This window comes from Struthio camelus, chromosome 18 (genome assembly GCF_040807025.1).
Source record: "Struthio camelus isolate bStrCam1 chromosome 18, bStrCam1.hap1, whole genome shotgun sequence".
In the NCBI taxonomy this organism is placed as follows: Eukaryota; Metazoa; Chordata; class Aves; order Struthioniformes; family Struthionidae; genus Struthio; species Struthio camelus.
In genome coordinates this window covers 14,820,997-14,848,851 of record NC_090959.1, presented here as the reverse complement: position 1 = coordinate 14,848,851, position 27,855 = coordinate 14,820,997, and the positions used below count along the sequence as shown (strand labels likewise).

Below are 27,855 nucleotides of genomic sequence, written 5' to 3'. Positions count from 1 at the left end.
GTGAGTCAGGTACAACTAGCATGGGGCAGCACTGCTTATGCGAGCCAGCCCATTGCAACCGCACCAGGTCCTCGCACAGATCCTTGGAGCTGGGGCACAATATCTGTAAGTCTCCCCACTACTTGTGGAAACGTTAGTGATCTGTGTAGCCAGTGCTCTCAGACATCTCAGGCCCAGAGAGGTTCTAGAGAAGAGTGGGGGAATTTAGAAAATCACGTAGAGATAGGAACACAGGTATTTTATTAGCAATAAGTAGAAAGGACATCTTTACAAAGCATGAGTAGAGGCTGATATTGTATACTGAGAGGCTACTGTCCTACTGCCACTCTATCATTACACCAACCTAGGTCCTTCCCGAAATCTGCACCTCCTTCTCCCACCCAGGTTTACTCTCTCAGATGAGAGAAATCCTTTGAAATTTCAGGAGCTTTTCAGAACAGCAGTCTCAGTAGGACTGCAGGTCACTAAACTGAATGCAGTTGCTCAGCACTCCTCAGGGACATTTCTCCCATCCCTACTTTACTTTTCTAGATCTTCCAGGCCAGAGGCAACATGAGACTGCAACATTAAGAAAATTGGAACTCAAAATAATTGCGTTACTTAAAACGTCCTCCCATGACCTTAGGTATCAAAAGCCTCAGAGAAACCGTGCTGATGAATCTGCAGCTTCTCAAATAAAACAAGATTAAACGCTACTGAAAAATGACTATATCAATTATCCACCAACATTTGAAAGTGAAAACCTAACAGCATAGAAGTTCACTTTCTAGCTTTGGCTCCTTTTTCTTATGTCTTCCACGTGTTGCTATCTGCAAGTCACATATTATAGCTGCTTTACAGCTTCTTTAGTCCAGAGACCATCTCATCTTCTGGGGGATTGTCCTGGGTTTGACAATGAGGCTCTCGGGCACTGCTTCAACACAAAGTTACATGAGTTATTGTTACTTAACATAACATCACCATAACTAACCTAGAGGAAACCTATTAAAAATGCTGTATGCACGCACCCATCCTTCTCACTGAGGTTAAACATCTGTCATTCTCTACCTCAGGATTCTTCTAACATCCCATAACAACTCAGACTGGAACATCACACAGCGTATACATTTGGAAAAGTGAGAAACATTTAAAAATAAGAATAAAGAACAAAAAAATGCATGAATAAAGTGCAAAATAAGTGAACAACATTGGTCCCAGAGTAGAATTCAAGAGCAGTCTTGCAGCCGGCATGTAAAGTTTCCGCCCATCATGATCTTCTGCGTCCTACTTATCATAAAACTAGAGAAAATTAGACGTGGGCAAGAACAATTAGGGCAAATAATTCATCCCTCTGCTAATACAGGATGGATATCAACTGCTCTAGAGAAAGCACTGAAGCACACAATGGTGATAACCTTTAGCCTGACCTACAACTCCAGTAAAATGTATCTTCTCAATACTGTAAGGCACAATTTAACATTAAAGAAATACTTACAGAAAGCAAAATAATCAAGAACCTCAGTCGTTGTCTGTTTTCAAGCATACATATTCAGAGAAACTTAAAGATGAGGAAAGCACAATGTTTTCTAAAATAATTGCTAATTCTGCAGCAAACGAGACCTTGACATATAAAGCAAAATTGTGCTTTAACAGTTGAATTTATACATGAAAAAACTATAGACAAACTTGTTAGGAGTTCTGATTATAAATTTAGATGGCCACTTGAAAATGTTGGTCTGTCCTGTCCTCCATCTTAGCTTTAAAGTATTTTTTAAAGATACAGATAACTATTCTTCAAGAACGTGCTTAAGCATATACTTACTTTTAAGGACATGACAGTTCTGTTGCAGATAAATGTAAATGCTCAATGGCTTAAGGATCTTCCTGGAACAGAGGCTTCCTAACAAAATCCCAGAAGTGACAAGAAGTTGTGGATGTTTTAAGTTACACAACGCCTGTTAATCACTAACCTTGAATGTCTGATAACCTTTGCACAATGCTTTTATCCAAGCACACTGTTTTGGCCTCAAACCAGTTCATGTATTTAAACTGACAGGCAAATTATATGCTTAGATCACCTAGAATTTGCCTTTGAAAGGGAGAAATTGTTTCACAATGTTTTTTACGTTAACATTTCAATAATGAGGTAGCTGCCTGCAACAGGGCATTTAAGAAGAGAAAAAGATGCATTTCAGTACATAGCCATTCTGCCTGTGTTGCTGTCTGGCTAAGACCTCATCGGGGTTGGGGGGGAGGAGGGGGAGAGGGGGATACACACAGATTTTTAATATCAAACTCCCGATCATTATCGCCTGCTAGAATAAAAAAGTTTCAGGTGAGAATTATATCAAGTCCAACAGCTGGCTTTGAACATTTCAGTGGCACCTCTAGCTGCAGGGATGATTGAACACCCTCTTGAAACACACATGGAAAGCAGGATTTTAACAGTCAATGCTGAAACACCCTTCTCCCTCGGTGCCTCTCAGAAGGTTCATCTAAGACCCTGACCACAGCTGGCAGTGCAAAAGGCAGGAGAAGTCTGGGAGAGAAGAGATGACACAGACTGCAGAAAGCATTACCATACTGAACAAGCTGACAGGTAGAAATGTAAAATGCAGACATCTCCAGCAGGTATCTGAATACCTGACAGTCCCTCTCTGAAACACTTCCGGAGTCAGCAGCGCGCAAGGTGCCATTAGGGCTTTCCAGGCAGCAGGACGCCTGATCGAAAATAGTAATCTTTGCTTCGTTGTACTGTGCCACCACACTAAGAGGTTGATGTTGTGTGACTAGCGCCAAGAGGAACGTTCCTTCAACACAAACAAAGCAGTACGGCACACCACGAGCAGAGGAGACAGGTTAGGGCACCACCGTCTCCATAGGCTTCGTAAGACGTGCAGACTGCACTTCACCGGAGGTATTGGAAGTGGCCGGGATATTTTACTTTAGCAGAAAGAAACTCAAAGAAGAATTCATGACAACGAGGATGATTATTTGACAGAAGATTTTCAGAAGGGTCTAACTTTGCTTTCTAAAGTACAGTTCATGCTTCATAATTAAATTCATATTTGCAGGGAGTAAATCCTCTATGACGCCCACGCAGATTGCAGACTGAAACGCAAACGTACACGAAGCAAAGAGGGCACAACCAGTGAACAAAAACACTTCTAAAGGAGCTTATACTCTGGAACAGACAAATACAGTTGCTCTATCTACACAGAAACGTTAACATACTTGCCTTCCTTTTTTTTAAGCTGATCTAATTAAATCAATGCAAGTGGCCACAAAGCTACACTTATTTCAGTTTCAGATGCAGCTAAATTTCTGTAATATTAACTTGAAAAAAGTCTACTGTCAACTAGATTAGCTATATGCATTCCTCCAGTTAAATTAAACTTCAGTTAAACTGATGGAACAATTAATCTCAAATGTCAAGAAAATAGGAAACGTCTCACATTTATATACAGAAACAAGCTTTGCCAAGGCCCAAACTAAGAACTCTGGCCAGTGTACGGCTTCACACATGGTTAAATTTCATGGTTACAATTTTTACCTGACAGTTTTAGATTCAAGAATTTCAAAGAATTTATGGTTTTGCATAATTAAGAGAATGGATTACTTATAGCACCCTAAGGTAGACACGGTGATCCGCAGACAGTCAGATTTTTAGGAGATTATGGGTTCCAGCTGTTTGCCTTGCCTAGTAATCTCCCTAAGGTGCGATTTTCTCATGATAGCAATAATCACTTTTCATGGGTTTACATAAATGATCCTCTATATCATGAAATCAAAAGGCGGCTTTGGCTCTCTCCTTGTTATGCTGAATACGTAGTTTAATTCTAAAACTAGAAAGTCAAAATAAAACGTTCATTTTTACTCTACAATTGACGTATTCCTTTTTATTAAGTGCTTACTGTATAAAAACAAGCAATGAAGTTACCCGTTAACAAACTGGCTTCAATATTACATACATACCAAATCATGTCAATATATTCACATTTTCAATACTCATACTTGTCCAGTATTGCTGACTTTACAAGATATACTCACAATGAGCAATGCAAAACCAGGACATGTTGACATACTTGATCTTATTAGTTTCACTCAGCAACAGTATCAGTCATTACGTTTATTAAAATATAGACTGTTTTGATATCCTATTGAAAACTATGGGAAATTTGCCATTGTAAAAATCCTCACTGCCTTCTAGGATCTTCTGAAGTTAAAATAAACTGAAAACTCAAGCACTTCCCATCTCTTTGCTGCATCTCACAGAAATAAACCTTGCATTGCTCTTCTGAGGCACCAAAAATAGTCTACAGTAAAGTTCATATAACCATGAAAATAGCAGGAAAACACAACCGATTCTATTAGGTGGCTTAGCTCCTCTATTCTGCTACTAGCAGCTGCTTTGGCTAGAACGGCTGACAGTCGCCAGGTCCCAAGAACTCATCGACCTTCCCGAAACCTGGTCCGGGCGATTCCCAGAATCTCCATACACCAAAACCAACCTAAGCCATTTGCCGCTTGTTTCAGCTGGGAAGATGAATTTCAGTGAAATTATGGTGATTCACAGTAGAAAGGATCTGTCTTACACTGTAGTAAAAACGTAATACTAGGCAGCAGCAGCAGCATCTGCCTTTGGGGCACCTCCTATGAAATGGAAATTGTCACAGAAAGCAAGATCTAAATTAAAAATATCACTACCTTGTAAACAGACAATATTCTGCAAAGGCAAAACTCACAACACACCTCATCTTGCTCCCGTAAGAAAGCTGCATATATGATATCGGTAGATCAGGCTCAGTTAAGGGGCTACTGTTGATTTTTCTTCAGACGAAAAAGAATCTGTATGTCGACTGCCCCAAGATTCTGGCAATCGCGCAGCTGGTCTGCTGCGCTGATCGAAAGCCCTCTGTCACCACATCGTTTTTATATTAATTCCCCTTAATGAAAACACTCACCCCAGGCACTGCAAGGTGACAGCCTACCTTGGGACAGCAAATTACAGACTGAACCAGGGAACAGGACAGCTGAAGTTCTTCACTACTACATCAAAAGTTGGAGAGCTGAAGGCCACGAGCACCGATTCAAGTCTCAAACCATGTGCTGAAGGAACACAAAGGGAAACCTCTACTAAACCTTTCTTCCACGTTACAGCCTCATAAATAAAGGCATTTTAGTCTTATGCAGCATACTTTCACACCAGGTTTCCCCAACAGCCTGGGCTAGAATTTTTAGTCATGTTCATACAGGGCTATAAACTTTTTATTCTTATATACGTTCCCTGAAATACCAACCCGGGACCTGTGCAGAGCCATCCACGGCACTTTCTTTCTGCAGCACTTTGATGTGCTATCCATGCACATAGCAGCTGCTTCCATTTTTCTAGTTTAACAATTCAGCCCCTTTACCTCTCAGTACTGCATCGACCAGCACACACTGCTGGGATAAAACTGGCCACAGGGGCAGGGCTCTGCATAGAATTATTTTTCAATGATTACACTGCAGCAACATTTATCACCTCATTTTAACCAACCTAACCTGCATTTTGACACTGCACTAAGCATCACCTAATTAATACAGAGACCATTTTTGTACAATAGTTTGCTGCTAGTGTTCCATTAATCTATGGCTTACAGGTACTAATTTATTGCTTATGCTCTTAGAATTTTAATAATATAATTCAGGACATGTCATGACTGCAGCTTTGCTTATTGCAAGGTTCCCCTTTTTGTAATAATTCAGCCAACTCATATCAAAAAAACCCTTTAAAACAGAAAAATTGCAATCTAATACAGAGACTGTCTTAGGGATTGGAAAGGACGGAGTTTGGATATGAAACTCATGAACTTCCATGCTCTAGACTTTCATTAAAAAGCTTAACACTAAATATATTGCTAGACCATACAAAAAAAGTATTCTTCCATAGAACATAAATAACAATGCATTTTCATGAAATGTCTGTTTGTTATAAGAAAGTATCTATTAGCATCCACAGTTCAATAATTCAAAACAGTTATTAATTTCCCAATAAACACATTTTAAAGCAGTCCCTGTAAAAACACCCTAACAGCATGTACACATACAACTCTTGTACTATCAGAACAACCACCTTCTTTTTAAGTCCACGATTATGATAAGGATCGTCGTCCGCGTCTCTAAACATTGGTAATATTCATGAAGATACTGGAAGCACCGAGCATTTGGTATGCATGAGCTAGGTGTTAAAAGGCAACTCTCCAGCTGCAGTTCTTCAGATGGGAGTTCATGTGGACATCTTAATAAAGCTACGTGTCCCATAGCGAAAACGCCAGAAAAGCCAGTTATAGTAAGCTATTAGCTAATACACAAGAGAGAATTTACCTGAGGCAAGCAAACAGAACGGGAAGAATCCCCTATGGAATATACACACTGGCTAAGAAAATTTGCTTGGTTTTTTCCTGGACTATTCTGACTCCCCAAAATCCAATCATTCCTCCCTTCACTCCTCTGCTAAACTGAGGGCAAGAAGTTTCGTGACCATCAGGCATGTTTTAGTGTCTTTTTAAAGATACATTGACAGCAGCAGGAAAAAAATCCCCAAACAAACAAATAAAACCACTCACCATATTTGGTGTCAGTCTTTACCATCAGTGCAACTACAACTCTTCAAAATAATGAAAGCTCCACAAATGTTATTAGCTAAAATTTCACACTTTTTAAATGGATATTTACATTTTGAAGCAGTCTTTTAATTGCTTCTGCTATTCGTATCTGATGGTTTCGAGAAAGGCTGAATTCAGATATTAGACTATCAAGGGTCACTGGATGTAGTCCAGCAAGTAACTGAGATCAGACTAGTCAAATCAGCCATCTGTCCCAAATAAACACAAATCAGGAGTACTTTCTAACATTATTTCAACATGATCTTAACTGAAAGAAGAACTTTACAAACGGCGGCAACTGTGATAAGGTAGACTCCAAGGAAGTTTACACCCATCTGTTTTCTGATATGTCTCATCTTCAGTCTCTCCTCTCTGTAGCCACAAAAAATGTCCTAGATATGGCTTAAGAAGGCCACATGATAACAATCAGGTCTCACTCTTTAAATTGGCATAAGAACGAATTAATGAATTACATTTGTACCAGTTACTGTTCTAGTTACAATTATTACCATGAGAATGGATTTATAATGTGCTGGTTCCTGTTCTCATTACAACCCATTCTCACGAGAACCTATAATCAGAATTCTAATGCCTCATCCACTCTGTGAAAGATAGTTGTAAAAATATATTAATTTGACCTTTTCAAAATTTTGTTATTTCATTTGGTGACTATTCTTATTTGCTCCTATCCATAGCACCTCTAAGTTCCTAGAAAATGGAAGTATGTCAGTGAGTCAGAAGATTTTCCTGTTCATTTTTGACTCCTAGCACGAGGAATAGGATCTTATGACACTGTTTAGATACCATATGCAGGCCAAGCAAAGCAGTTCACTGCCTTAAGCAATCATTACACTATGAGAAATGTTTCATCAATATTAAAGGAACAGTGACGTTCTAAAAGTAAATACCTCCAGAGAAATAAAACAAAACACATTCACGTTGCACAGAGTGCATCGCAAATGGTGGGAAGTAGCAAAATCACAAAAAAAACCACACACACCACACAGACATTACAGCACCTCAACAAGTATTCTGCTTCTTGCCAGCAACCCAGGAATTATTACACCAGCCCTCTGCATTTACAAATTTGGGGTGCTTCACGTGACACTACATCCTAAAAACTGATTTTTCCACATTGAACAAAATGGTAAGTCACCTTTCAATCACTCACTCTGTTAAGCACTCCCTAGGGTTCCACTTAGCCAACGTACTATTAAGAGTACAAATAGCTAATTATGTGCGTGCTATCAAGGAAACTTGCTATAAAATTCAATTACTTTTTGATCGTATATTCTGCAAACTCACAAGAGATTTTTTTTTTTTCCAAACAATGTGTCAAATAGGACAATCAGTAGATTTAGGATTCTAAAGTAAACCTCAAGATCAGCACCCTTCACTTCCGGGGACGGCCTGAAATATACAACAGAAGGCAATTCTTTCATTCCTCGTCTGGTGGAGTTTAAGTTCTACTCATTCTGCACCAACACAACCCTTTTATCCTCTAAGTAGTCTGAGTTACAATTTTCCCTTCTTCTCTGCCTTGTGAATAAAGGTTTCTCCCGCACAGCTCTGCATGATTACAGATAAACACACACAAAAGTAGCATTAGGACAGAAACACATATACACGCACACACCTGAAGTCCTCAGTTCAATTACGGATGAGGCCGGATGCAAACCAAAACTGTGACAGAGTAACACTTTCAGAAGTCAGTGACCTAGGAACTTGAGTTTCCGTGATTATACTGTGGCTGGATTTAGGTTCCCGAGTTGCTCGGGTACTTCCACAAACAACACCAAAATACCTACCTCACCATTACACTAAGAGAAGTTGTTTGAGCCAAACCAGACTGCATTTCCATGACAATAACAGCAACATTCAACCACAAAGAAGGACGGTATTTAAGATGGATCCTTCCCTGTCTCTGGTGACACGCTGCCCAGAGTTCCCGAACCATAAGTCAAGTCTTATATAAAACATTGTTCAGTAATACAGCTCCTTTGGATACAGAAATTTTGAGTAAGTACACATATGCCTACTGGATAAAAATTTGCGATCCTCCTTTGTGGTAAAGTCACCTTTAAAAAGTCCCCCTCCTCACCCCCACATCCCAGGGACTTAAACAAAGCTTTGACTCACATTTATCTTTTCAGTTCCACACAAAACGGATGTGTCCTACTTCAGGAAACATATCAGCATGGTTTGGTGTCATTTATGTAGTTAATGAGAAAAATCCTTGAAGATGTTTAAAGTTATACTGTAAAATGATTTTATTACTGTTAGTATATTACTGCTCCAACGAAGGCAATAGCACGTAGTGTTGTTATAGTGAAGCCATGTATTCAAGTGACCTTGAAACGTTAATTCCCGGAGACATTAGGGATTTGTGGTGTCAAAGTGGCAATGTTTTTGGCATCCGCAGGGGAAAGAGCATGTTCACAGCTCTGCTCTTACAGCAACCCCTACAGTTTAGCACATGGAGTGGAACCGATGGCTGTCTCCATAGAGACCTCGTGTCCTGCTTTCGAAAACTGGAGGAAAATGGGAACTATGACAACAGACAAACCTGTGGGATGAGAAGGAGTAAACAAGCCAGCAGGAAGCCCGCAGTACATGGGGACCAAGCCTAATGTTTTCATTGTTATCCGATAGTAACATAAATAGATAATTAAAAGTACTCAAAAGCTACGCTATTTGCCTAACCAATATCAGCAATACTAGAATCCACATGATCATATGTGGCTCAGTGACAAGACAACGACTCGGATAAGTGTCTGGACTCTGCATATTCATAGAGTGATAAGGAAACACCTCGATTTCCATCTTGTAAAACTGCAACCCCACTCTGTGTTACTGTTCTCTTCTTGCCATCACACTGAGGCTGAGACACACACATTTAAGACACTACTAGACCTACCACAACAGCTTTACTCACGATCGTTTTAGGTAGAGGAACGAAGGCAATGTAATTAGTTGATGAAGACAAGAATCTTAATTTACTATGTCAAAGTGGCCTTCTTTAAGACAATTAAAAACAAACCAAGCTAATGACACTGCTCATCTGGATAGATCTAGACAGAAAACGTTCCTATCTCCTCTATATAAACTATTACTATATACCCTGCAGGATTAAGACAGCTTTCCCATCTAAGGGCAGAATAATATTCAACACTAAGACAGTCTTTAATAGAAAACATTTCTATCTAAACAGCACCCTTGGCATTTGTAAAAGCGTTTTCCAAAAGTAATTTGCTTTACAGATAAAGTGAGTTCTTCATTGTTTTATTAGAAGGCATCCAGAAGGTCATTACCTCCAGCACAAAGGGATACATCTCCTGGAGAGCAGAGATGGCAACAGGCAGCTGTTCTCCAAGTCCTGGAAGAATTGGAGCTTGTAATCAGCTTCTGGTCAATCTTTTGCAGACATAGCCAGGATGCAGGGTTTCTAAAACACGGCGGCATATCGGTCTCAACCTTATTTCCTAAGTGCCAGTATAAAATGGTTTTAGATGCACATTGTTTGCTCAGTGACTCCTGCCTTTACAGAGCTATGCCCTTTTCCTGCCACAGAAAAACTGCACCACCATCACTGAGGTATGTTCTAGGGTAAGGCAGCCGCCTCAAACAAAGCTCCGTGTATTCAGAATGCTTTCCTAGAAACATCGGGGTTCTCCACAGTGAACAGGTCTCTTGTCTTCAATACTATCTCTACACAAATATCAGTGTTTGATATTTGTTCTTTAGACGTCTATAGTCATTTCACTGAATTCACTCAATGAATCCATTAACATTTCCACTAGTTTTTCAGCAGCACACGCACATTCCTCATTTTAGTTGATCACCATCAACTCTAGTTTTTCCCTGCATAATGATGCAAAAAATGAAGTTGCGTGTTTTTGAAGCGGCACTTTGTCCAGAACAGTGAGAGCAGAAAACACTTTGTACTCATTCTATTATCAGTAATTATATTTGCTGGCCCTGCCTGGGACACATTCTTTCCCAAGTCTGCAACAGGAACTCTTTGTCTGATTGCACTGATAGACTGCGAGATGGAGATGGTGTTCTCTTCCCTATTATATACTTTGGACAATGGCAGAGATAGAAATGGATCCCAGCCCAAGGGGTCAAATTTGCATATAGGAATATATTGTCTAAGTATAGATTTACCCAAACAAATCCTAGGATGCCCTTTTTTGGGTAAGTATTACAATTCAAGTAGTATTTTACAGAATTTAGGGATAGGAGCCTCCTAAACCAGTAAAATGAATACTGTAATTAATTGACTTTTGTATTGTAGCAGTAAAAGGAACAAGGCTAGATAACCTGCTACAAAGATTTGATACAGTTCGTAAATTTAAAGGGATTCATTCAAATTGGTATTATGCTTTTTTGTTGCTGGTTTTTAAACCACAAATATTTAGGTAAAGAAATAAAAATTCTTTGCTGAAAGAATGCCTTTCAGAAAGCAGGCCTTCACACCAAGAAACACGGGACAGAGTTGAACTCAGATGGATATATCTAGGCTTGTTTAATAATAAGAGCAGCAGCACAAGCAAGTAGGTTATTTGACAGTAGCCCTACAGAACCGTATATGAATTTGTCCACAAAATGCCATAATGAGATACGGAAGCTTTATCATCGCTGTCACATATGGAAGAACTGCACAGAGAACCTCCTGAGGTCATACACATAATTTGCAGGAGACCTGGGAAAAAGGGGTGCTCAGGGCAAGCGTAAGACTCCCACACAATAAGAGCCTGTGAAGAGGCAACAGTGTGTAGCCTGGGATAGATGCCACAATAAAGGAGGAATCCATTATATCGGAGCTAAGTCATACGCTAATGCAAATCAAAAGGCAAACGGTAGATGATCCATGACACAGACTCATTTTTCATAGGTTCACAGATAAAGAGTTGGTGAGGCAGACAAAGCACAGCAAGAAAATCCACATAGCTTGAGAACTGCTTCTACAAGTACTACCAAGAGAGGCAGAGCACTTGAGCACACTTATTTATTTACAGACCACTAATGCTGCCCCTCCCCTTTTTTAAAATTAAGGTCTGCTTATGGGCATTGTCTTAAGTCAGCTCTCCTAGGGGTTTGAAAAATCATACAATTAACTACGGAGAGAGCACAGTTTATTCTAAATAAACTCAACTGACACCCTGTAAACAGTTTTAATCCTGATTCAAAGTCTATCAGAATCACCAGAAAAACTCCCATCGATTGCAAGGGGCTTTTGATCAATCCCTTTTCACACTGGCGAAGAAAGAGTGGAAAATAGTTAAGCTGCATGCTAATTCACATTCTTGCAGTAACACTGTTGTCTCATATTTAATTTTGTTAACAAGTATCAAATATTGGTATCGTCAATCAATGACATGACTACCTTGCTAAAATATAGCCAAAGACAGTCTATACTCTACGTCGAGCAAGCACGATGATTTATTTTCCTCACAGGATGCAACATTTTTCAATGAAAAGGTTCTCCTGAAAAAATCCAATAGCAGAGGCTGATGAGTGTATCTTTCTCTTCCTGCCTTTCCCCATGCCATATACCAGCCAAAGATTTATTCAGTCTATCTTAAAATAATAAATTTGTTTCGTCTCCAAAAACTTGATTTAAGAGAATAAACTAGCTTTCTTTGTGGCACAGCACAACTGTATGGAGCTCTAAACTCTGTAAATTATCAGCTCCTGTAACAAAGCTTTCCTGCCCCCTCAATAAACAATATTCTTTCCATACTTCTTTTTAGCCGAAAGTTTTCAGGAATGACTTAAAAAAACAGCAGTAACAAATTCTGAAGACTTCTAAAGTTAAAAGCAACAACCCATTTAATGTCTCACTTGTGCCTATGCTTTTGATGCACCCAAACAGCTTGGGATGTATCATGCAAATCGAGGTTTGCTCAAATGACAGATCCAGCCCAGATTCAGGCTTCAGATATGTTTACCCAGACTGTCTTAGAGCGTCTGAGGTCTCTTGCATTTTCTGGTAGAGCTTTTCTATTTCGCACCGTTCCCCCAGTCTGCTGAGCAGCACCCTCCCCTCAACAAGCTCAAACAGCGCAAGTGCTCTGCAGACACGGAAAAAGCCCCCGCTCCCTGCTGAGCCACCCTGCTGAGAAGTAGTCTGCGCACCTCACTAAAAACCAGCGCACCACCCAGCAGACCTGAGTACAAATTAACTGCTTACCTCCAAAAATCAACCCCACTGCTACAAAATCGACAGGAGAAATAGCAATTCACAAGTTTGAAATGATCTGCGTGAAATTTCTGCTAAGGGCAAACTTAGCTTGTGAAGGCATTAAGGAAGCCATTCAAGGCATAAGATACTACCACTATGAGAAGAATAGAATCTCTCTCGATTTAAGGTTCTTATCTTTCTATATACTCATGCTCATAATATTTCCAAGACAGCACAGGTATTTCACTCCCATTTTGTTGTCAGGAAAAAAGCACATGGCATATAAAAGTCAAACCTGAAAAAAGATCTCTTAGAGACCTTTAAAAGCAGAGGGACACCAGAAGTTATTTCCGATGCACCATGGACTAACTCTCAAGACATAATTGCTTGTCATCCCTACTCTCTTATATGTCTACCCTGGTACGTGTTTTTTGCTGCACAGGAGAAAGTAGACTTCTTTGTTCACTACTACCAACTCAAAGCATGTGAAGGCAGCAGTAGAAAAAGCCAAAGAATAAGACAGAACTATATTCAATACGAAGGGCAGAAAAACAGGCATTACCACTCTCTAATTCTCGCCATTGTTCTGGCGAGAATTAGAGGAAAGATATTGCTAAATGAGATACGATGCATAACATAGTGTTCCTTAAACAGAACAAGTGTACGCCTGAATCCTGAATAGTGTGATGTCTATTTTGATAGTTTCATATATATTTTCACATGAAAATTTTATATATATGAATAAAAATACATATAAATAAATATATATTGCTATATATAGGTTGCTTTATTATATATAAAAATATATAGATGAATAAAAATAATTTTGATGTGTATTTTGGGTGACTCTGCAGGCAAGAAACTTCAAATATGGTTCTCCTCTAATTCATGTAAGCTGGGTAATTTTCACATTACAGCACATCTTATGATACCGAAGGGTATTAACAGGACAACCCAAGCATTGTGGACATCCTAAGAGAAACAAGGCTTATGTATACCACAGAGGAGACCAAAATGATGCGATTTCTTCAGTTAATGAAGAGCTCATCTCTTAACAGCAAAGACTTGTCTTACATGATTTATGCCTGTTGATCTGCTATTAACCATCATCACAACAGTAAGATGTACAGCAGTTCATATTAAGAGTCAATTCACCTCTGCTTAAAAAGAAAGTCACCGAAAATTCATAGCCATCTGTAATAAAAAGCAGGGTATACCCAGCATTTCCACAGAGCTTTCATGAACAATATGCATTTGTCTCACCAATCATACGACTGCATTTGCATGTCAGTCCACTCGTCATAGTAATAGGTTACTCCATATTGCACTGTAAACATATATTTCCTTAGTAGAGATGCTTATAGAAAGTAAGGAATCAGCACTTACCTCTCAAGGGAGTTGCTCTGCCCTGAAAAATTGACAAAGCTCGTATTTCTCTAATGACAGGTGAAAATCTAAGGTAAACGCTCTCTTGAATAGGGGAGAAGGAACAATATAGCAAGCAGGAGCATGAGTCAAGCCGTTAAACCAGTGTCCCCCGCGCACAAAAGACTTCAGATCAGGAGCAGCATTTCCTGAATCTAGTGTTTACAGAGGCTGGTGTAAATCAGAAATGCTCTCGATCTACAGAGGACAAGTTAATTCTGTGTTCTTATTCGTCTCGTCTTTTTCTCTTTACAATCGGCTTTGCTTCAGGTTACAGGTTCATGCTGCACGGCCTCTTGATACATCTCATTTCCCACTGTTCAACATTCACCATATGCCCAATGACGATGTATGAAATAGGCTTATGCAACTAAATGGTGGAAAGCATCACTGCCTTAAGAAGTCAAGAACACTACTTAGAATTACCAGCAAATACCTACACAGACATATGTAAAACTGATCATGTTTTCTTGTTGAAATCAAAGAGTAATGCCAACAGGTAGAAATCTGGAATAAACAGATGTATTTTATGAAGTTCATACAGAACCACCTTAGGACACACATTTTTATTTAAATGCACAGTGTGCCTTTTTTTAATTTTGCTTTCTCTTCTTTGCAGACCAGATCTCTTGCATGTTAAAGAGATACAGTGAAACTTAAGAAGGGTGAAAATTCAGACAAAACAACCGCTAATATAAAAATGTAGCAAATCTCCAAATAAAATAAGAACAGTAGATAGGAAATCAACAATGATAGCATGTGTATTCGAAGGCAGCCCTAGGGCAGCTTTAGTTAATGCCTCAGCAAGTTACACAGGTTTTACATGACTATTTACTTTACAATTCAATAAAGCCTGAATAGTTACAGTACAGTAACAGCTCCCACATCACATGCTACCTATGCTTTACCCCTGAGATACAGACCACTTTCTCAGAGTGAAACAATTTTTTTTGTATGCTTCATAATGGTAGGAAAAAATAGCAGTATATTGCCATTTACAATATCATCTGCTTGGTATTGGTGCTTTTGCAGTAAGTGCTCTTTCAAGTGGGAATAAGCCAATCATAACATTCCCCACACAGCTGAAAGTACACCATCTTTACCAAAAGAACAGCATGGGGCTTTGCAAATTATTTAAAACACATTAGTTTGCACAGCTTTAGCGTTCCACACAGGTAACGCGCGGCAGGGTGGGAACAGTTAAAGCTAAGTTGTAGGCAGGTGCCATGTCCCTGGAACAGTGCACAAAGCCATGTGTTGGGCACCTTAGTGCTTCCTCATAGAAAATGGGCAGCTAAAAATAAGATACAGAAGAGCCAACATGCTGAGCACTTAGCCATTACGAAGTGTTGGGAAACCGGGCAAAACCAGAGTTCTGATTTTCTTATGGGTATGCTTATCTGCTGGGGAGGCACAGCTCCTGCAAGATGTATAGACTGATTCTTCAGCTTACCATGGGAAATACCAGCTCCTAGCACCTACTAGCCTCCTTAAACAAAAGCTCACCCTACATGGGACTGATTTCAGGCCCATCGCACGAACGCAGGCACAACCAGCACAGGAGCAGCTGCTTTCTAACCTCAAGCATCCTTGGGGCACCAGAGCAGCCCCAAACGTGCAAGATGACAGCAGTTCTGAATACATGCAAAGGCTCAACTCTAGCGCAGATATTTACTGCTCCTACTTACCCGCCCCACGCTTGTTGGGGATTTACACCAGCTCTTTCCCAGGCAGTGAGGAGATAACATGTTCCTGCAGAGGTACCTGTCGTCTCCCGACTGGAGAGGAAGCTGGGATGAATTGGAGTTTAAAAACCTGAGGAATTTTAGAATCAACTAAAGTGGTACCTGGGGAGCTTGAGGAGGGAGAAGTCTCTCCTGCAGACCAGATCTCTTGCATGTTAAAGAGACACAGTGAAACCTAAGGCTGAATTTAGGCTGTTAAATTCTACCCGAGTAGTTTACTGAATCACCTAACCATTACATGCCACGAAGACAGAATCACTTGAAATGCCCAGAGAGAGAAACAGTAAGTTTTAACCTTTTAATGATGTTGTTTTCTATTCTTACAGAAATAAGAAACCTAGCTTAACTTAGGGGAATAGAAAGCTCATTCACAGGGGAAGCATCAGGATCTTGTTACACTGGGCTTTCAATTAAGCAGACATTGCACAGAACTTGGTGTGATAAAGTAAATATTGTTAAAATGTTTTCCCAACTACTGCCCCATCCTACAAAAAGATCTGCAGTCACAAAATCATCTGAGCACGTAACAACAACTTTATTGAATTTTCAGATTTATGAACAATAACAGACCCCCCCAGAACTGCTGCATGCCAGTAGGTGGCAATCTTTAGATATAATAAAATGTGTCATTAGCTTAAGTAAAATTTGTAGTTAGAACTGAAAGAGATAAAAAAACTCTATTTGAAAACCAACATTATTCATGAATTCAAGTTTCATTTTACAAAAGAGAAAAAGTGGGCAGAGAAAGGATTTTTATCCTTCATTTCAGAAGTTTGTGGGTTGAGTTTTTTCTGATTAAAAAAAGCAGGATGGGGAACGAGGTTAAATAATCTGAAAAATGAACTTTTCTGGACAAGTGAAACATTTCAGTTTTTCCACTAGAATTCAGGTTTCCGATTCTTTCGTGAACTCCTCACGTAGCCAGAAGCAGAGCCAGCTCAAACTTAAGCTGAGCTGCTGCCTGAGTCTTCTTAGGCACACCTAAATCTTCTCCAGGGCTCTCCTCTGGGCTCCCTTTCCTAGTCCCATTCTTTTTACCCTGGCTCCTTCCATCTCCTCCCTCCTTCCCCAGCCTGAGAGGCATAGGAGAGGAGGTGGAAGAATATGCGGAGACAGGAACCCCAAGATCTGTTTCTCCAAGAGGAAGAAAGAGGTAGAGGCCTCCCAGCTTATGCTCCAAGCAAGCTGTGGCCAAGACACAGCTGCTCCTCATAAGCACATCATCACATCATGGGACAAGGCAACAGCACCCATCACAAAACCTTATGTGACAGAGCTATGCAGGCATATCTGCTCATACCATCTATTGGAGGACAGCTACATATTGTTCAAATGCTTTTGGCTACACAGTGAGAAAAATGCTTCAAAAAAGGAGAAGAGTATAAAAATAGAGCAGGAAAGGGGCAAAAGAAACACTGGTTTGTATTTAATATCTGTGCTTCAGAAAAGCTTTGCTTGAAATTTGGCCTACTATCCGTTCTTGATTACCTAAGACCTCAGGACATCATGAAAAGTGATCACACTTTTAACAGCAAAAGAAACCCAATAACACTTTCAATATCTATGCTGAACCCAGCTCAACATGCAGCCATGGGAGTGCTGATAACATATGCTCAGTTCCCCACTGAAAAAAGGAACATTTTACAACACATCCAACCAGAATATTTCTTTCTATTTCACATCAAATTTTGAGATAAGAAAATCTAAAACGCAAGTCGCAAAGCCACACACAAGCATTCTCTATTCCACTCGTTCAAATCCCATTTTTTTTGTATTTCCTTTTCTCTTTGATCAAGCCCCATTTTTTTTCCACTGACTTCCAAGGACTTCATTTTATATTCATACAGGTGAGATCAGAATCAGGCCTAACATAACACTGACGCGACTCCCAGGAATAGCCTTATTGATTTCTCTCAGAAGTACCTCAATCGAGCACTATCAGAACACTTCTAAACTAGAGCGTATGCCTTGGTAAAGGACGTACTTCCTCCCTTCCTACTTCACTTTCTTTTTTGGTATAAACATAGTTTATACAGGCCTGACGATCATCAGGATGTTAAAGTTCCAGGCAGGATCACATACATCTTGTGAACAAGATGCAGTCGTATCTGGACCTCCTGGTAAGCCAGCGCGAGATAGGGCTGTTTGATTTTTGCATACGTTTAAACAACAGGTTTGTTTTATTCTTACACTGATATTGGGCTGTAACTGCAAGTCTCCAGTCTGTCAGAAGATGACTCTGACCCCTACTCTAATGGCCTCCTGGTTAACCCTAGAAATGTTTTGGCTTATTTGGGGAGCTCAATTACTGTCAACAAATTACTACCAGGAGAACTATTATCAGAGCTGGGTGCACAGACTTTCCCTTATTTTGTCTCTTAGCAACTCCACCTCTGGCAAAGGGAAAGAAAAGGTGCATTTGTCTGCAGGCAGAAAGAGAAATGTTCTAGTCTAGTTTGCACAAATCATGCCTCTTTGCTTGACCTTCCAGGCCTCTATCGCAGCCCTAGCTAACTCGGACTAACTTCCAACTCCAGTGATTTGGCTACAACTGCAGCTGCTCCACAAGAACCAAAGCCAATTTTAAAAGAAACTATAAAGATTTTGCTCCGCAAGGTAACTATCCTATATAAGCTGTGAATAACCAAAGAGCAGAAGCCAAATGCTTTTTAGTGTTCATACAGCCTTCCTCAGAAAGGTCAAAAATAACCAGCGTGAAGGGAACTCGACAAAACTCTACAAATGAGAAACAGCCTTCAACAACCAGGAGGGGCAGATGTTTACACCATCCCTTCACGAGTAGGGAGATTCCTCCCTCCGGCACTTCAAAAGCAAGAGATTCCTTACAAAAGGCTGATTCTTCATCTTCAGGGTAATACTGGCAATTCTGTCTGCACTGCGAGCAAAGACTGAGAGAAACTCCCCAGGTAGAACACTGGACCATGATCAGGGCAAAACTCCTAACGCTTCTGGCACTGCAAAAACACATGAAATGTGGAAATACCCACATGTGCAACCAACCAATGCATTATCATAGAGCTCCCAAATTTTGCAAGGTGGAATTGCATGCAAAATTTTATTTTTAAGAGAGCTGCAAATTCACAGCCTGCAATCTTTCAAAATAATTCCTTTGGGCAGAGCTCAAAAGGAAAAATCCTTCCCAATTGTTAGCAGAACTCTCCAAAGGAAACTCTCAACCTCCAGAGAGCAGAAGTGGGACAGTTTATCAGCTTTCAAGAGAGTGACAGAAATGGAAGTTAAAACAAAATCCATAACAGCTGGAGCAATTTTCTTGAAATTAAAATTAAAAAGCCTGACAGTGTCATAAAAATAAAAGATCTCAGAAAAATGATGCAAAGGATGTTATTAAAGTAAGGTTTATGAAGTTTGAGAATAATTACAGATAATGTGTATTTATTATTCCTATAGGATCAATCTGTGGCACAGATTTTCATATCTGAAGCCAAACGTACAGATACTTACCATATCTGTAGCTATCTCAGCTCTTGACTCCCACTCATCTCCTCCGCGACACTTTTACTGTTTCCATTTGCAATATATCAATATTCTTCATTTTACTTATTTCAGTTTTCTCTTTATAAAAAGAAAAAAAAAAAAATGGAAGCCTATTTTAATCTTTGATGGCAGGCCTGCGTTTCTGAAAGTACCTAAAATCCAAGGAGTAAAAGCCTATGTCCAGGTTGTCATACTGTGCTAGCTACTTAATGGCTGATCCCTTTTGCGATCAGAGAACAGAATCGCACGAAGAAACACCTCTAGATACTCAATATATTCAACTGTCAGGGGAAAGAGCCGCTTCTCCCCCTCTTTTCTGGGCATACAGTCCAGCACATAGCAGGGCAAATTAAGAACTCTAAAGTGGAAGCCCCCCATCGTGACACACGTACATAACTTCATGATGCTTGCTTAGAAAACGCCCTTCTTACCAGAGGATATCTGCATCCTTGCTACCTAGCATATAATAGTGCTCTTGGGCACAAATACCAAGCAGGACAGCAGAACACAAGGCGCTAGCCACTCTCTTGGCCCAAGCATGCCATGGATCATAGTTTTCCTTATAGGTTTGTTTGGGTTTTTTTGGTTTTTTGCATTCTTTGTCTCCTTTGAGCAACTCAGTCACCACTGGTTTCAATTAAGACAGATGAGGGAAGGGGAAAAGAGCAGAATTTATTTTTTGAAAATTATACATAGCAGTAATTTTGCATGCTGGCCGTGCTTTGCAAAGTTTTTGTTTTTGTTTTTTTAAAAAGATCAAATAGCCAGGTAAACAAAACCTCACTATTTTCTTTCTCTAAGAACGGCATCTTAAATTCATATGACAAAAGTTAATACAACCTCTCCAAACGCATTATGAAATTTTGCTACTGAACGATTTCTTTTTATCACTTTGGCACGTCATTTTAAAACTTAACTTGATCAAAACATACCATTTAAACACGTCCCGGCTGTCTCCAAGCCTTACACCAATTATACTGCAGTACCCACACCTTTTTCAACATTTTCAAGAGAAACGCCGCCACCTTAAATATCTTCATTCGTTTCTGAAAATATTCTTATCTCCACCATCCTACAGTATCATCTAGATCATTAGAACTGAATAATTAAAGAGAAAGAAATCCACTCCAGGTTGAAACACGGAAAATTTAAACCAGCTAAGGATTTGACCCTGAGCTTAAATAGCACATGCCACAGCACCATCCCTGACCCTGTGAAACCCTGCCCGGTTTCGCTCCTGCCGGCGGGCACCACCTGCCAGCAGCCCTGCTCTCCCTGGGAACACACCCGGCACCAGCTCTGCTCCAGCGCATATAAAGGCAGGGGAGGGGAAAAAAAAAGTCAGTATTCTCATCACCACCAAATAACCAAATCTTCCGTCTTTTCAATGACGGCCTCAAAATACAGGCCTGTTCTAAACTCTGGCACATATTTCATTTCACTTGTTTAAAACGGCAAGTATTTCAAAGATCGCAAAATCTTTCACAGAAAATAGAAGGAAGAAAAACAACGAAGAGGGGCAGGAAAAAAAAAAGGAAGTCCCTTTCTACTTCTGAAAAACTTTTAGAAAAATTATTATTGAGGAATAATAGAAAGAAACTATTTTTTTATGCACAGTATTAAGTGATTAAAAGCTTGTTCATCACTTTGCTTAGTTTAATTATAGAAAGGCCTACTTGCAGATTCTTTGAAATGCATAATTAATTGATAGCAGCACGATTATTCAGTACAGAAGTGAACGATAGATGTGATTTTTTTTCCCCTTCCACAAAGCATACAAACAGTACAGGCCACAGTTACAATATCCAAGTCACTCTGCCCTCCAATGGAGTTGTCTGGTCTGCACATCTGCTTGCACAATCATCCAAAACTATCACTTGCATCAAAACTCATATTGGTTTGCAACTCATTTTGACTCGGGCAAGATTTTTTTGTTGTCAATTGGATCTCACAGAAAAATTAAAGTAATCCTCCTTTACCTCTGCATTATCCTTTAAGTACTTAAGTTTTAATTATATCTCAGTCTACCTGAAGACATTTTGGGCAACTTCCAATAATGTGTATAAGCAGTTGAATACAGTGTAAAAGTGCATGTAATTTCCAAGTCCCCAGTTGTTAATGAAATCCCAAACATTCAGATTTTAATTGAACTAGATAAAGATTAAGAAGCTTAGCAGCAGCTGGCATTGCGAATTAGTTCTCAGCAGATTTTTATGTTGTACTCTAAATCACTGCTTTTGTAATCTTCCTAAATTGTCCTTTATCTTGCTAATGCAGATATGATTCTCAGAAAGCATTAGGCTTCCACTGTTCCCATTGCCTGTAAAAATCTTAAACTGTAAAATCTTAATAGTCTTTTTTTAATAAGTATTATGATCTATATGTATAATGTGCATTCAATAAAATCTTACTGTAATTAGAAGAAAAGTTTTTAGGTTTTTACGTGACCTGTTTCACAGATTAGATTTATTAAATTGCACAAACTGTTGGAGCTGCATTAAGACCTATTTAGAGCCGTCTGGCAACAGATGAAAAAACAGTACCAGACCTAATGCTTGGGGCTTGACTCTCCAGGAGGTCATTATGAAGTTTCCTCCTCCTTGCGGTTCAGAGAGCTGAGCATAAACATAGTTACGCGCTTAAATGTCTGCCTATACATAATCAGCAGTGATCAAATAATATTTTGCTTGCAGAGACTTTCCAGGACTCGGAGAAAGTATTCTGATTAATGCCTCAGTTAATCAGCTGTTCCCATTTTGTCCTCCCCTTCCCTCCCTCCTTGTAAACCCGATGGAGGACCCGACGCGCGAAAGGGCCCTGCGCACAGAGGCTTTCTGCGGCGCCCAGACCATAAACGCTGCAGCGTTTGCAGGTCTGTTTGCGAGGACCGGGGTGAATGCTCTCTCAGGATTTGTTCATGTATTCTGACACCTCTTAACAGAGCAGCAGGTATAATTATTACTTTTCTTATTCTCACTGGTGTAGAACTGGAGTTCCTGTCTTTAACGGAAAAAGCATGAAAATAAAGAGAAAAGGACATAAGGACATAAGGAAAGAAAAAAGGAAAAAGGAAATAAGTGATTCTCTGATGGAGTCTGTTTTTCTCCATTGTAAACAAATCTAGTTATTTTCCCCACTAAGGGATGCTGGTCTTTCAGGGTTGCTGGTAAAAGACCAATGAATGCAGTTATGTATGTACTGAAGAAAAAAAATTATGAAGGGATAAAACAGCCACTTGGCATTAAAGTTCTAAAACAAAACAGAATTTTAATAGTTCTACTATGGTAATTCAATATCAATAATCTTGGCTTCTTGCTGCCCCAATATTTTTCCCAACAAGGACAAGTCTGGCAGAATAGCAAGTGTGAACATCAGAAGGGATAAAATATCTTTCACTCACACAAAGACAGTTGAAGACTGCAAGAGCAACGGAGTCAGATTTACTGATACCATCTCAGCGCATTCGGTTGCCCCAGCTTCTTCCCGATTTCGCATTTCCTCTTTACCTCCTGCATTGAGCTAGGGGCTAGCAGTGATGCCTGCTGCCAAGCAGTCAGGGAGCTCCAGCACAGAGATGGCTGCTTCGTAATGATGAGCAGAGCGATCATTAGTCTGTGCCTTTCTTCAGAGAATTATGTTTGGTTCAGCAAGCTTTGAGATCTTTGAGTGAAAGATGCTAAAAGTGGTGCTAAGCAATTTTCTCTCCCTCCAAGTAAAATGAAGTTGCTAGCTCTTCATGTCTCTTTAGGCCCCTTATTACTTGCCATTTCCCCTTTGCAATCTTCTCATTCCAAATACTGACATTCTGGCAGCCCAGCTATTTTCAGAAACTATTACCTAAGTTCAAGACTGTGAATTTTTTTGCTAGGTACTTTTTCCAGGCAAACGTTTTGCTTTCTAAACTTCAGCCAACTTGCATGTAGATTCAGAGACACAAGTGTACTCAGCTTTTTTGCCATAAAATAAAAAGTTAACTTAACACTGCTAACTTTTCATTAAGCAATTTTCTGAAGTACTGCTCTGGCTTTAGGACTCGTTTAGCCTCAATTTTTTGAGGTTTTTATAAAAATGTTTCCTAATATTAAATAACATTTTTGGGGTGTTCAAGTTCAGGCTGGGTTTTTAAAAGCCTGGTGCTGATCCTAAGATGTCTTAAATTGATCGTTCTTTGAAAAATCTGTTAATGATTTTGTCCTTCACATTACTCCCATAGGAGCAATGGAACCCAGCAAATCACTCCCAAAGCTGGAACTAGCTGGAGGGCTTATGCTCGATTCAAGATACATAATAACTAAGAGCATAAAGGAACTTCTATCCAGGTTTTAAATGCAAAATACATTATGCAAAAATCAGGTGACACCAACAAAAATTTCATAGACTTCACTGGACCAGAAACATATTCAGTTTCAGTCTCGTGAGTTATCCTACCCTTAAACTTATCCTCACGTTTCCTCAAAATTTACCAATGCAGTGTTAGAAAGAGTAACAAAATTGGAAATATTTAATTTACAACAAAAACGAAACATTTAATTTTCATAAACATACAAGAAAATGCAGGATATCAATCATTCAACAAAATATTTGTCTTCTGGCATGAAAATATACATGGGGTTGGAACTGCAAACAAATTGCAATTGTTTGGACTCCTGTTAAACAGACTAGTGAGCCTTATAATTAGCAGCATAATAATCACTTTAAGACAAATATACTAAATAAAACAATGAATCCTCAGTGCTGCACAGCATAATAATGCTAATAACACTTTCTATGCTTTAGATTGTTGCTTTATCAATGTTTGGGATTTGGAAACTCAATGAATTGCAGTCCCAGCTGACTGGAGCATTCTTGATTCAGAGATACACAAGAGCAGAAAAGAACTTCCATCTAGTTCTTTGACAGCTTTAAGATCTGCTTGCGGGGAATGTTGATTGTACAGGACAATTGTCAATAAAATTCATGTATTTCAATCATTTCCTTCTAAAATACACTCACTAGCCCTAAAATGGATCTCTCTGCTGGCTAATAGCCAACCTAGATGCTCACTGAAAAGGGCTGACCACCACTAAAAGGTGCTGTGGCTACGTTCACTGCAGGAAAGTGGCAGCAAACAGTCAGGTAAACGTTTTTCTGGTACCTAATCAGAGACGTTAAACTGAATTTCTTCTATTACTGAAGTCATAAGCAAAGGATGCTTTGTGGACTACCTGAGTTACTGGAATGACCCATTCCAGTGCTACTCCTAGGTGTCAAAAATGCTTCCTGAAATGCCACATTTAGGTGTGCTATATGTTCTTTTATAGAAAAAAAGGAAAAAAGTTAAGGACCGTCCACCCAGATGTGGACAAAGAACGCCTGCAGCAGCTAAAAAGGGAAGGCAGAAGCGGGGCAGATTTGTGCCAGTCCAAGGAGCTCATGCCCAGGCAGTGGGAAGAGGCAGAAGCACAAAAGCCGCCATGTTAATCAGCAGCATGCAAAGCAGGAAAGCTCCCCCAGGCTCAAAACTCTCAACACACTAGTGTCACTTCACAGAACAGAAAAAAAGGTCCAGTGACTACCTCATAATAAAGGTCCAAAGCTCCATCAGAGGAATTTACTAATTAATATACTTTTTACCCAAGGAGGTCTCATAAGCTTAAGTAGAAAACACAGTTTTCAGCGAGTCTCTATAGAGAAGCAGAACATTGCATTTTAAACCACTGCCAAAACTGGAAGGATTCTCAAGCAATACTGGGCCCCACAGAGGCAATACCACATGGTAACAGGGACTTGCAGAACTGAGCTCTGGAAGGGCTCAGCACAGTCAGGAAGAGAAGTTCAAGACAGGAGGTTATTATAACCATTGATTTAAATGGCAGTTCTTAAAAGCATACACAGCTTTTCATTTACTGACCTTTCAGTAAATCTGTCCATAACTTTAATAAAAAGATACTACTACTTAAGGTAGTTAAGCACAAGCTCTGACCCACATCCCGTTACAGCTTTCGTTGGTAGAACAATTTCAGGAACAAAGATCTTAAGCACAGCATCTATTTTCTTAACGCTAGGTATTAAGAATTAGTTGACTATCCGCATGTCTTATTACAGTAACTTTCTTCTAAAGAAAAAAGTTTTCGGGGAAGGACAGAAAATTAACTCATTACTAGAAGGTATTACTGCCCAACTTACTCAACTGGAGACCAACACTCCTCCATGCAGACCACAATATCCAGGTGCTCACTGGACACACTCACAAGCTCGTCTTATTAAAAAATTAAACCCAAAAAAGACTTTTCTACTTCTGTTTTGTTCTCCCTTTCTAACATGTGACAGCATTTCATCTGCTTTCAGGTCCTGGCCATGATGAGTGCTTTCATTTCATCTGAATACAGTGAACAATCTTGGTCAGGGATAAACGCTACAAGATTTTTTTTTGCTGTTCCATGCAGCCATAAAGTGGAGATGACACCTGCAGCGTCAGGAACACGACCGCCCCTTGAAGGTAAAGTCTGCATCATTTGTGGAGCCTAACACACCAGCCTCCCAAATTCACTTTATTCGTTTTTGAAATAATCACACCACTTTTCTGGACAAATACATAACGTCGTAAGAACAGATCCATACTGACAACCAAGGCCAACTGTATAATGCTCGTCTAAGTGGCAATGAGATTCATTAATTAGGTTGCTGCTTTAGAGTGTTGTTCCCCTGCAGCTATATTCCGCTCAAGGGTATTTTCAATAGTATTGAATAGATGAAGCAATTACTAAGCAAAATCCACTAACTGATGGCCAGTGTCAGCTTCCTCAGGCCATGTTTCCAAAGGGTGTACATACATCTACTTGAATGAGTGACTGAATTTAGAGGAAAAAGCAAAGCAAACAAAAATCCCCAGCAAGACAGCTTCTGTGTTCTTCACTTTCAGGGTGCAATCTTTAAAATAAAGTTTCCAATTCTGCAGACACAAAACTGCAGAAACAATTACGATGTAATAAGGCTAGCTACAGGACACCTAGCTGCCTGACTGCACACGCAAAGCGGGCTGCTTGCCATCTAAAGGCACATACTTACTCTCACAATTAACGGCCACCAAAGCACTTGATCTACCGTTATTGGCCCTCTTCACTGATAGCAGTATAAGCAACTTGTAAAAATAGTAAAATTGTGTGTCCCGCTAAGTATTTCCTGTTCTGGTGTTATGACTTATAGCCTATTTATGAGTTTTCTTCAGTACTGTCTTTTTCATAAAATAACATATCTCTGAGCACTAAAGTTAATAAACACAGCACAGCTACATTGTTTTTACTTGTAAATATGTGCCAAAGTTTTCTTCTTGTGGACTGCTGGATTAGCTTTTTTCCCCTCTTTGTGGTGCTTTAGTTATGATGTTTATACCATGCCTCACTGATGTTGGGAGCAGAAGTAAAATAGTTTGCCGGCAGGAACATTATTTTGAAAGTTTAGAATATCTGTAATTCTAACTGATCTTCCACCTGGCATTAAATCTTCAAAGAATGTCAAAGAGTATCTTAAAAATTCGAGATGCTTGACTGTATACAGATGAGAAACAGATGCGGCTCTGCAATTTGCCCATAAACAAGTAAAAATGAACCCGTCGGCTATTCAGGGATCCCTGCATAAGAACAGGCAAGCACATCCCTTCCCCTGCCTCCTTTTCTTTAAGGAGTTTTTAAGACATTTTCTAAACCAGGCATTACACAGTACTGTTAGAAAGCTTTAACGCTGTCACGTGTTTGTTTTCAGACACTTAAGCGTTAATACGCAGAAGTGCCATCTCATAACTCTCATACTTCAATAAAACCTCTAGCTGCCACTCTTGGCCTCCAAACTCAATGGGATCCATATATGGCATTAAAGCATGCATGCACAAAATATGCAATTTCTTCTCCTAGAAACAGAGAAAGCTCACTCTGTAAGAGTTTCCTTTAAGGTCACAGCAAGTCAACTGCTGAAAACAAAATGAACATCAAAGTATTCCTGAAACCCAGCAGAAAGTTAACTGAGTTCTCTTAGCGTTTCCCCCCCCCCACCGCTGCTTCTCTCTCTTTTTGTCTTGGTTCTTTTAGTATTAGGCCTGCCTTTGAGCAGAAGCGTGGATATTTCACTAAGTATTGCCCTAACTGAGCAAAAGAGGAAAAAAACAAACCTCAATTTGAAAGAGACTTAACTAAAGCCTTTAATAGAGAAAAATTTCAAAAGAAGGATCTCAAATCAAGTTTTGGCCAATCTGATACCACTCAAAGCTGTCAGTTTTCAACCTTCTCTTTATTCTTAACAGATTAATAAATATATTCCTAAATACTCACTTAGGACAGCGGGCCCAGTCCAATCCCTCTTGTTCCAACTGACTTCCCCTACT

General features: G+C 39.6%; 1 protein-coding gene across 2 annotated transcripts in view; it reads right to left on the bottom strand.

The window, feature by feature from the left end:
• The window catches only part of CDH4 (cadherin 4), a 467,238-nt gene that overhangs the window by 415,215 nt on the left and 24,168 nt on the right, over window positions 1-27,855 (bottom strand). Inside the window, exon 1 of one of the 2 annotated variants that reach the window (XM_068912697.1) lies at window positions 1,802-1,898. The exons of the other annotated variant lie outside the window; for it this stretch is intronic. Within the exon in view, the coding sequence (XP_068768798.1) occupies window positions 1,802-1,813 (12 nt within the window). The 5' untranslated portion in view covers window positions 1,814-1,898. Of the gene's footprint in view, window positions 1-1,801; window positions 1,899-27,855 lie in introns of those variants that run through there. 2 annotated transcript variants of the gene reach the window in all.